General features: G+C 40.2%; 1 protein-coding gene across 2 annotated transcripts in view; it reads right to left on the bottom strand.

Annotated features, from left to right (window-relative positions):
* PCNX2 (pecanex 2) overlaps nt 1-12,293 on the bottom strand; it is a 158,099-nt gene that overhangs the window by 142,829 nt on the left and 2,977 nt on the right. The window contains exons 2-5 of one of the 2 annotated variants that reach the window (XM_069800740.1): nt 8,697-8,902; nt 6,071-6,188; nt 3,764-3,800; nt 1,587-2,876 (exon numbers count right to left, since the gene is read on the bottom strand). In XM_069800740.1, the coding sequence (XP_069656841.1) occupies nt 1,587-2,876; nt 3,764-3,800; nt 6,071-6,188; nt 8,697-8,902 (1,651 nt within the window). Of the gene's footprint in view, nt 1-1,586; nt 2,877-3,763; nt 3,801-5,304; nt 5,334-6,070; nt 6,189-8,696; nt 8,903-12,293 lie in introns of those variants that run through there. The other variant, XM_069800741.1, reaches the window with a different exon arrangement.

The raw sequence follows: 12,293 nt of genomic DNA, 5'->3' as shown, positions 1-12,293 counted from the left end.
TTCCTAGGAAGAACAGAGGGAAAGATGAGAGAGAAGCAATATGAAGAGGAAGACAAGGAGGTTGCACAGGAGAGGAGTGGCTAAGCTGAGAGGGGATGAAGGGGGAAGGGAATGCACAGAACTAGAAATATAAAGTGGAAAAAAAATGGACATAAGTGAAAGATGCAATGAGCTAAAGGTCTAATGCACCAGATAGGAGGAAAGACTTGGGAAAGGCAGAGTGAAAGGTAAATGGAATCCACAGGAAAACAACACATCAGGAGGATAAATCTACTTAATTTTTTTAAACAATGTAAAAGTACAAATTTCACATTTGTTTTTAAAAAAGCTGACAAACTTTGAAATCAGCTGTGTGTTTTTCATGTAATGGAAGGTTCTTGCGGGAACGAGCCTGGAGAGCTGAGACTCCCTAGAGCCTGTCTACGGACAGCGCCAAGCTGTTCTGCTGAGCGCCATTTTCCTACCTTCCATGCAAAATAGGTATTGAGATTACATCCTCTTAGCCTGTCTTAGAACAGCTTATTATAGGATCTAAGGTAAACTAAACATTTTGGAGAAGCGGAAGATATGGGTTGTCTTCCGCTTTGGCCCTGATCTTCTAAACTGATTGCACGGATCACTTGGCAAGTACCCTGAGATTGCACCTGCCTTCACTGCACCGTATCTCGCATCCTCACGAAACAGTCCTGCTAGTTTTGCCTAGAGAGCTGCTAAAGACACTACAAACAATATTCCTTCCTAACAGAAAGGGGGCACAGAGTTAGTTGACAGATATTTCTATATAAGAGCTATAAATTGGATTGCATATAGGTTTTTAAATTAGCTGACTGGGATTTTTTTTGTTGTTTTAAATAAAGCCCCTTTGATTAAATGGGAACTTGCATGGGAAGATAGCATTTTTCATTAAAATACTGGGGGCTTTCATTGAAAACAACCACCAAACTTTCCTCCTTAAACCCCAAATATTTTAGTTTTAAGCAAGTAAAAATCAAAACTCTTACCTACTGAGAATAAATACATGATTTTTTTCCTTTTTTATTTTTTAATTATAAACCAACCCACATCTGTGCAGGAAGTTTAGGAATACGTGTGTGTATACACATACGTGTTAGCAAAAAGTTGAACCATTACCAGTGACAATTCCAGCTTCTTGCATACCTACAGGCACACACAGATAACTCTTCAACATGCACCTGATAAGATGGGCAACAGCAGATGTAATGCTATAGCAATACACATTTTTGCAAGTTATTTTTGGTATTCCAACAATCCAGCCCTGCCAAATGCATGCTATTCTGGTACAAAATACTAGATACATACCAGACACCTAATGAGGTTAGCATTAGGTTTTCCAAAGGAAAAAATCTTTAAGAAAATAAAAATATTAAAAAGAACTGCAGCTGACACTATCACATTTTCACTAAATCACCTTGGCCCACCAAGCCCAGCCCTTCCCTGGCCCTATTAGCAAAACCAGTTCTCCTCTGGGAATCTGCCCTACTGCAGATCTCAGGATAAGCTGCTATAAATAATGTAACTAGTCACAACTACTTTATTCCAGAAGAGTTGTAAACCACGCATCATACCTCCAACAAGCCCATTTTCCTTTGTCGTCTCTATTTTGACAGTGGATTGATTAGATGCCTTCAACTTTGAGGTATTAATGGATTCCAGGAGGGAGACAAACTCTAGAAAGTTAGATTCATTGGGCACCTGTCCTTCTTTAGCTTCTAGATCCGATTTAGAAGTTGGTAAGGTCTTTTCTTTGTCAGATACCTCCATGAAATTCTTACTTAATAGCACATCTGTCCCACTGTCTACACTCAGCACCCGCATGTGCCTCTTTTCATGAGCAGTTCTACAGGACTGCGGGTCTAGGTTCTGCAGGTCTTCCTTAGAAGTTAAATCCATGGTCTGGACATTTTCAGAAGCATTCTCCCGATTTGGGTCTGAACAAGTGTTAGTTTCTAAAGGAGTATTTGCTGGGTTGCTGTGTTCCTTTACTGCATCACCCGATTCATAGCCAGAGCACTGGTTGGATGACAGCTCTGCATTTAAAATTTCTGGAGTTCTTTCGCCTTCACTAACTTCTGGGCAAGCCTTACCTTTACTGTCATCAGACAGGTCAAAAGTGATAACAGGGATTCTGAGCTGTTCACTAGTTTTCTGACTTGGCCAACCTGCTGTAACTATACCAGACTCGAGGGCTGAGCTCGTTCTCTCAGTTCCCAGAGCCTTTAGGTGGACAGAGCCCGCTAGATCACTGAGGGTGGTGTTTGGTGTAGTACTCATTGTGATGACAATTTTAATGGGCTCACATAGCTGGTCTCCAGGAAGAGAGTTGTCCACAACTGCAACAGCAGTCTCACTGTCTGAGCAATCAAGGTCCTCATGGATATTACCGGCATTGCAAGAACCTTCCACGTGCTTGGGATCTTTGGTTGCAATGGCATTGCACTGTGGGCAGTTACTAGTAAAGCCTGTCTGTGGTGATCCATCTGGCAATTTCTCTCTTTTGTAGCTTTTAGGATAACTCAAATGGTCTGAAATAATTGAATTTTCACTGTCCCATGGCTCTGAAGAAACTCCAGTCCTTAAAATATCACCTTGTGATGAAGAAATATTGGAGAAGTTTTTAGCTACGTCTCTGTCCACAACAATATCTTGGGATCCATGCTGTCCATGTGGATGTCCGTTCCCTCCTTCTTGATTTATTCCATTACCAGAAAGTGTTTCCATAGCAGCTGGTTTTGTCACTATTGCTGAGGTGGTGGCACCTGAAGTGGAGGCTGTAGAAACAGGTAATAAATCTGCTTTGATACAGGGTGAGGTAGATGAAACTGGTGGTGCAGCCTGGTCTTCTAATACCATAACACCTAACAAAAAACACATATGGGAGTTAGGTCTCACAAACACGAACACTGTGCGTTATTGACGTATGACCTTTAGCTAGCAAAATCTGATCCAGAACAAAGGAAGCACAGATGATATAGCTGATTAAAATAGTTCCTAAGCAAGGATCTTTTTTGTTAGCTACATGTGAAATACTATAAAAGCAAGCTGGAATCTTTCCAGGTCAAGACAGGTGTAGCAGCATGTCTATTGAATGTAAATGATCAAAATAGCTCAAGAAACAGCTGAAATCAAAACTAAAACATTTTACAGAATTATCCCCACTTAAGGAGAGATGAAAGAAAGAATAAGCCAGCATGGCAGAAGTTTGTTACATCACTTTGTGCAATTCCTACATGGTCCCGTAGGATATGGTGATCAACCTTAACAAAAAGGAGATAAACTAAAATATATTGAGACATCTCAAGCACTGGAACTGTAGGCAAAGCAAGGTGCGCTGGAATATACGCTACAGAGCTAAAGGTCAATAATCGTAACAGGAGTCTACAGTCAGAAGATGTTTAAGAGCTTTAAGATGCGAACTGAGCATTGGCTTCCTGGTTTAATGCTTTACAGAGGCACAGAGCTTCCCAAGAATGTGGGGGAGAGGCTCTTTCATCTCCCCGTGTCAAAATGGGGGGAGCTACTTGCATGCTCACCAAAAGGCTGCATCCCAAACAGCTTGGCTGACAGCTGAGAAAGCTTAGTCTGTTAAAATTCCCTTGAGATTCTGTTCTCTCGAGCTTTTCCATTCAGCTCCTAACATGAGGCACAACAGAACCTGCCATGGGGATCCTCTGTGCCTTTTTTTTTTTGTGGCAAGAAATGATTAAACAAAGGTTTAAGGGGATTTATAAAGCCTTTAGGATACCTCTGAGATCCTCAATAGTTTCCCGGGTTGACAGCTCCTAAAAATAAAAAGAAACACACAAAATCAGCATGGGCATTTATTAAATTCTTTTGGAAAATGCAATAGCTATCTAATCAAAGGTTAATTACAGCATTGGTAAGTTGCTAACATCACCGAAATTTGGACATGTACCTTGCACAAAATGCAAGGGGTGGGTGACGGGGATGGTTATAGAACAGTCATGCTCCAAATTGCATCATTGCAATTGTGTGTGATGTTTGGGGAGGGGAAAAAAAAAAATCTAAGATTTTTTTAAAAAATGTTTTGCAGTGCCTAATCCAGATACTTTTTTTTTTTTAATCATTACAGAAGAGAATGTGCTCATTTGTTCCACTTTTCCAGCTATGCATTTCCAAAGCACTGAAATGAAAAGTTTAGTCTCCAGTACTTGGTAACAATTTCTCAATGGAAAACTAGTTGGACATAGCCATTAAATTATCATAGAATCATTTAGATGGCAAGGACGTTTTGGAGGCCATTTGGTCCAAATCCCCTCCACCATACACACACACTCAAAGCAGGTACAGTTAGAGCAGGTTGCTCAGGGCCATCTCCAGCAGAGCTTTGAATATCTCCAAAGATGGAGATTTCACAACCTCTCTGGACAACCTCTTCCAGTATTTGACCACCCTCTTGGTAGGGAAAAAAAAACCAACCACGCACAAAAACTATTAAATCTAACTGATCTAATTGTAGCTTTCCATGGCTGCAAGTTGCAGCCACTGTCTCTTATCCTGTCACTGGGTACCTCTGAAAAGAGAGTGCTCAGTCTCCACTGTATCTTACCATTAGGAAGGTGAAGACAGCCGTAAGCTCTTCTTCTAGTCTTACAAAAGGTTTTAGCCTTACAAAGGCTAAAACATCGCATCTGCCTGTCCTCATACATCATGTACCTCACTCCTCAGTCACCTTAATGGCCTCTGCTGGATTCTCATCAGCAGGTCCATGTCTGTGAGAACCCACTGAGGAGCTCAAAACTAAACACAATACTCCACAGGAATACCTTGGGAGTCTAAATTCAACAGCCTAAGTGCATAACTAGAAAAAAAGCTAATGGGAAAAGTTAATGTGGCTCTTTTCTGGCTGACAGGCACCAAAACAAAAAGGAAATAATTATTATTATACCCTAAAATTTCATGGTGGTATCCTGGCAGCAAGAACAGGAGACTAGGTTTAACAAGACTCAATCTATGTGTTTAGAAGTAGGAGACTTGGTCGAGATCCCAAGAAGAAATGGGTTTGCAGAATGGACAAATACCAGAATACTGGGGACTAGGACAGAAACAAGGTGAAAAATATTTTACCTCATAAAAGAAAACTATTAATGTCTGTGAATCATACAGATGCTACAAAAAGGTAAAAACACTCCAGGAAATGAGGAAATAGTTCTCATTCAGATCAGGATTTGAACAGTTTGCAGTAAATAGGGACACGGGGTGGGGGTGGAGGGATATGAAGACAGAATGAAGTATCAAATAGCTACTTATTCAGAGATCACTAACCATCCTCTGCACTGACTGAGACAGGAGTCCTGTAGAAAAAATAGCATGGGATCACATAATTAAAGATTTTATCACCATATACATGGGGAGTAGCTTAAGATTACATAGCATTATTCTGTTCCTTGATTTTTTGAATAGTTAACTCTTCAGCTTTCTCATGGGTGTTTCCTATTTTTTCTTTAATAACATCTACATACATCCCGTCCATCACTTCATACACTATTGATTTAGAAAGCATGGCCAATGGCATGGAATGAACAGACATCTATTTTTAACCTCATGTAGACATCTCCTAGATTTACATAATGTTTTTTATGCTTTGTTTAAATACTCAAGGGACATGTTGGGTTTGTTTTATAACCATAAGTCTAGTTACAAAACCAAATTATTAACGCTCTAGGAGCGGATCCCTTCTGAGGCAATGAGAGGCTGCTCTGATTGCATTAGCCTCTCCTTTCTCTCAAAGCAGCCAAGAAAACTAGTTGCTCTTTGCAAGATTTACAAAGGCCATTTGGTATCTATAAAGCAGACAGACCCCTCCTAAGAAGTGCAGAATTACATATACCAGTTTCAGCTTTGCAAACCCAAACCTTTAGGACAAGGCTGACTGACAGCAGTGGTATACCTAGTAGATCCACGGAATGACCCTTCCTCCTCAGGGCAGACCTACGCTTCAAGTGATCAGTACCTGGCAATACAAAACTCCGTGTGGTAAGCTGTGGACTGCGTGAAGTGAAGACATTATTACAGAAAACAGCATACTAACCATTGCTCCAGGTGAGTTCTGTGAGTGCAGAGCCTGTACTCTTGAACTGTCATGAATTGTTTGGGTAGAGTCATTTTGGTTGGTCTCACCGATGACACCATTATCCCCTGTGTTATTGCTGAAAAGGAAGCAAATGAAGAGTAAAGCAATGCTTCTTACCACAGAGGATCACAGTAAGTTTTGGGAAGAAACTGAGGAATAATAACAGAATAGGAAGAAGTAGCACAGCACAAGGAAGTGACAGCAGATTTTTCCCCTCCAATGCTAAAAGCACAGAGCTGAAAAATACTGTAACCCCTTTTTGCACCTCCTTCCTCACCAAGGCAACTTGCCAAAATAAATGAATTAAAACCCCACAGTATAAAATTATTCTGGTGTCTTCGGAAGTAGAGCATTGCTATGAGAAATGCAATGACATCTCCTCAAACTCCCTATGTGTATATAATGTCATTTAGCCTGCCTGACACGCACATGGATTTATTGACACAAAAGGCTGTTTGGGGCTTCTCATTAGACATACAACAGTCAAACACTACTCCTTTCACAATTTTTGCTTTTCACATCCTTTCACTGTACCCTTGTGTACATATTGCTTATCTAACTGCCTGTTTATTTACCATCCTCCCATCAAACAACTATTTGAAATGCAATACATAATGTGTATTAATATAACCATTAGACAACAAAATAAAGTTGTTCCTCTGGTTTTAGCCAAGGCAAACATATGTCTTATAACATACGAAATTAGTAATGGACAACTTGTTGATCACTTCCTTTGTGGATGCATTCAACTACCCACTAACTCTTTTTACACATATTTTCTACTAGCTTTTCCATGGATATAAGCAAGAATTTTTGGACAAGGTTTACTAATGAGAACTAACACACGTTCTCTTTCTTGGCTATAACACAACAAAAATTCAGTCGGAAAAAAATCAACACTATAGTGAAATGTCAAAAAGTGTGGGTTTGGACTTTTTTGTTTGTTTGTAAAGTTGCTGTTTTCAAAAAAACCCTTATTTTTAAACCCTACAGCTCTATATAAACTATAAAATTATTTACCTGGGGGTCTCAGCCACCTTTCCACAATTTTTTTTTGTAGTTCACTGGCTTTAAAAACTTGTTCAACCAACCTGTCAACTACCAGGGCCTGTTTAAGAACTTCTGTCATCCATCTAGTCAAAATACTAAGTTCTTTATTTTCTGATCAAGTACTAAATAATGGACTGTTGTGCCTAGGACCTCCTAGTAAGAATAGTTACATGATTTAACACACAAGTTTTAAGTGATTCTACCTCTACTTCTTAGACCAAATAAAGGCAAGATAATGAAAGTTTGCATTCATCTCATCAGCCAGTGGGCTGTCGAGAACTAAAGAGGAATAGAGCTTGAAAGGCATCACCCAATCTAAAATAAAAACCTTGTATGGTTAGTGACACGCATAAGATGCATTTCTCAGAAGAGTCTCGATGCAGGCAGACCTCGACACTCCCAGCAACGTCACTGCCAGGAGCATAGCACAGACGTGCATGTGTAAAGACAGAGACGAGCAGTAGCATAGAGGTACACAAACAATCTTGATACTACTTAGCTTCCACAGAGCTAGCAGTAGCAACTGCAAATGCACCAAAAAATACCCAAAGTTATTTTATGCAGAGCTCTCTGTTGAAGCTTGACTGGTAGTTATAACAAACCTACCCAGTTTAAGCTTTGTTTGGACATTTCTATGCTGCCGTCACTGTTGGATGTACCTTATTGCACCATTTTTCACATCTGTCCTAACACTTGGGAACACTGGAAGCCTTTTGCCAGCTTCATTTGTTTGTATGACTCAAGCTTGAAAAACCAGCAAGAGAGGTCTACATTTATTCCAAAAAGTGTACAGTGGAATATTCTACCTATACAGAAATCTGCAAAATGTCAGTACTAGTCTTTAGTCCAATACTGTTTTTACCTTTTGTACCATCTCAACCTGGAAGCAGCCTTATTGACTTTGTTTATTTGCAGCAAAGACATAGTGGTTGACTCCTCAGTAGAAAGGCTGCAAATACCTGACAAATGCTCCCGAGAAATAAAAGCGGTTCTAGCTTTCCTCATGAACAGAACCACAGAAGCAGTCACAATAAAACGTAAAGGGGGAAAGTGACTTACGCATCTAGGTTTGATCCGAGAGGAAAGTTACTACAAGCACACAAAGGCAACATGAACTCAGGCCTTCAAAGCCGTGATATTAAAGCATTTTTTTTGCCAACAGGTGCGTGCCACTTCTCCTCCTCTTCCCAGCAGGTAAGCACAGCAGGAAGAGGAAAGAGCAAGCATTTAAGGCTTCCCCAGAAAACTTCTCCCAGGTTTTCTCCAGGATCTTTTAGCACCTCCCAGACAGGTCTCTTCCTACTGCCTTCACCATGCCCGGCTGCTGCCTCACCCTCTGAATCAGGTGCAGCTCTGCCTGCTTCACCGCAAGCATGCTGCGGCCACCGAAAATAAAAGCATTAAGTAGGTTTTTGTTCCCCACACGACTGGGAGGCATTTTCCTACAGTCAACAGGCATTTCTGCTACGCAGGACCATGGAGCAAACTCATCCGTTTTATAGAATGTACCAGCAATGGGCGATGAAAGCCTTACCTACGATTTGAGGGCTGAACTGTGTTTCCTTTTGGAACTTCTGTGTCTTTACAATGCCTTCCATTTTTTCTTGAGAGCTTTGGTTGAATTACTTCACCTTTATCGAACATGAGATGCAGACGGTAACTGATCACCTTTATTACTGTGAAGAACACTGTCACCAAGCTGCAGTACACAAAAACCGTAACCGCATTTGCTGGAAAAGCCTACAGAAAGAAATAATAAATACATAATCATAACAGTTTATTTTGAGAAGATGCTACTAAGATTTTTAAAGTAATTTTCAAACTCTTTATTCTTTATTGTCTATTATTTGTACCTCTACTGAGTTCTGCAACCACAAGAAGTAGTGCATCTTCATACAGCATACTTGAGTTCCACTCACAAAATAGGTCTAAGGATTTGTTCAAATTTGAAACCATTTTACAAGATTTATTCTTCTTTTGATTAGCTGTGGATATTATTTATTTCTTAACAAAATCAGTAAAATCTCACAATTGACAAACATTGCAAAACCTCCTAAGATACTGCATTCCCAGGATAATGCAGCTGCAGCCTTTCCTAAACTATGAACTTATAAAAATACAGACACAACATGAAACATTAGTTAACTACAAACAGGAAACCCCTTTTGAATAATTCTGTCATCCTACCCTGCTTCTCAGTTATGATTTAACAGTTAAATGCTGTAGTTTGATCTCCTTTTTCTAACACTTCTCATGTTCTGAACTATCTTTACCACCAAAGAATTTTAAATAATTAATCAGGATTAGTCAAAACAAATGAATAAAATTCATGTGGAGAGGCAGTCTCTTTGGATTCTTTTTCTAAGGTTCATAATTGTCAATTTGCAGCTGTGTGATCTATTTACTGATCTGTGATGAGCACTGTATTTCTCAGTCATTAAAATTAATTACAGTTCAACTATAGTCTGGAAAGTTCTTTCACAGACATTACATACAACAGTTTTATATGTAAATACTTCCTTACAGTGAAGGGCAAATCACAGCAATGGACACTTGCAGTTATAACTGAAGGGCCAAAGCCTTTATCATTATAGTCATGGAATGCCCTTATGTATTGTTGTCACGCAGCTGCCATCTCACAATTAGTTTAATCTTTTCTCAGGTTTTTGGTTTTTTTTAAACAGAGCATTACTATATCCCTGCACAATTTGTAGCAGGGGTGGGGTGGGGGAGGAAGATTTTTCAATGCTCGGGATTTGCTAAAAGCCTACTGAAGTTAATTTTTAAGAATGGTCTTTACTTTGGGCCTAAATCTATCATTTTAAGTATCAGCATTGCAGGTCAAGGAGCATTTGGATGTAAAAGATTAGAATTCTTTTCAGATTCATAAACAAACCACACTGACCACACAGGTGAAGGGAACAAGGCACACTTACTTCATCTCTAAAACAAGTCACCACATTTATCTTGATGTTGAAATGAATATGTTGAATCATTTCTGTGTTATTACAAGCAACTGGGTTGCTATCCTGCTGCTACTTTTGGCTTTGTGAGTCTTCATACCTTCAAGACGTACATGTGAAAATTTTCAGGCAAATCCTTTTTGATGACTATTCTGATTCATATACAAAGAATCTATTGCACAAAAGTGGAGTAGCTATTTAGCATGTAGGTACTACTAATGATCCCTGATAAGACAAACATTACTTTCTACAAGTTGAGGCTTAGTCTGTTAAGAGTACTTTGTGGTACTATGTATATACCGAAACGAAGCATACCCTTCAGTTATTTAGCGAATCTGGGCCAGAAAGAGGATCACTTTGCAAGGCCATGCTCTCAGGTATAAGGTTTGGTGGATGAGGTTGAAGAACTTGTGTTTTATGTCTAATGTATTTGCAAAACACAAGTTAAAGATTGCTTGGTTTCACAAAGAATGATAGCCAAGTATCTGTAATGATTTGTTTTAAAGAGAGATTTGTTCACCCTCCAAAGAATCTCTTCAACTATACACTAAAAAGCATAGGCCGACCACTCATTATTAAGTAACAGCTCAGAATAAGCCACTACAAAAGAAATGCTCTATAGGCAACGTTCATAAAGCTCAATAAATATTATATGAATAATGTCAAGAGGACACAACAAAAATAGACTTCCAGTAATGCAGTCTATGGCTGCATAGAGCACGCTATGAGAGAGAATCAAAGGAAGCTCCTAGACTTCCAAGTGGAAAAGAGGGCCAGTTTTAGCAAATGCTGAGGGCTGCATGTCCTCATCCCTGCCTTGTGACCAGACCTACCGGAGATGCGCCCTGAGCCTGCCAGCCGACTCCCTGCCCATCTGCCCGGGATATACAGCACTTCCCCACGTACGTGCCATGCATGCTCACAAGCCTGCCTATGTATAATAAGGCCAGCGCATCCTTAATATTCTAAATCTTGGGGCAAGCTAAGTAGTACAAGCCAGCAGCTTGCTCCCTGCCCACAGGAAGAATTAGGAGAAAGATGAAGGTGAGAATGGAAAGCCCTCTATTTTCTGAATCCGGCCTCTTGCATAAGGGTACAAGTGTCATATGACTGCAGTTCGTGTTCCCAGGTACGGATAGGTGAAAGCTATCAAGTCTGCTTGAGCTAAGGAGGAATTAAGTTATAGACCACTGAGGAATTATATGATAGATTCCCTTTTGATGCAGTATAGTTATAATTAGCCTGGTTTCCTATGGAAACGAGGTTTTATAATCACACCATGTGCCTGTGTATTCATCATCTCTCTCTGTCCCCTCTCCTGAATAACTTTCTAATTCTTTAGCTACTTTCAACTAACTTTGAGAGAATACACCCCACTGGGACAAGGTCACAGCAGCACACCTCCTGTGTTAACGAGAGGAACCCACACAGCTCTCTGACCTTTTGAATGCCACCCCAGTGACAGGAAAAGCTTCAATTGAGCTGACAACTTATTAGAAGCTAGAAAAAAAACCATCCACAAATACAAATTCATTAGAAAGCAGGCTTCATGACATCCCACAGGTTTCTGTGGAAGCTGTAGCTCTAGCTTTCTTTGCTCTTGCCCAATTAAAAACTCTACCATAATGTACTTTTTGTTTTCCAGTAGCTTCCGTTGTTATACCCCGCACCAGAACAGCGTGGGGTCACAGGCAGAAGCGCAGGCTGGTGCGTTCCAAATGTGGCCTTACTACTGCAAATCCAACAGAGTTGACCTGCCCACGCAGGGAGAGCTGTTGCTTGGGGCTTCTGCCCACCCAGAGTTTGCTCCCAGAGGAACGGTCAAATTCTTCTCCACATGTCTACTAATGTTATTTGAGTAGCAAAAAGGCAGAGGTGAACGAGGTATATGCTTCCTAATATAAAGGTGTGTAACCTTTGAACAAAACACCACACCTTGTAAACTGGACTGAATGATTAAAGTCAATTAGACCCACATGTAACCCACCTGATGCTTGAGCACTTGCAGCATCTAAATCAAGATGGTGCTGCACCTGGGCCTCACTGTCTCGGTGTGCTACAGAACACAAACAAGGGAACTGCCAAATAAATATGCAGTCAGCCGCTACCATGAGGCTTGCGGAGATATGAGTGGGAGATATAATATTGGAGCCAAAGGTAAATATTTT

The sequence above is a fragment of the Haliaeetus albicilla genome, chromosome 13 (genome assembly GCF_947461875.1).
Source record: "Haliaeetus albicilla chromosome 13, bHalAlb1.1, whole genome shotgun sequence".
Classification (NCBI taxonomy): Eukaryota; Metazoa; Chordata; class Aves; order Accipitriformes; family Accipitridae; genus Haliaeetus; species Haliaeetus albicilla.
This window is presented reverse-complemented; position numbering and strand designations above follow the sequence as displayed.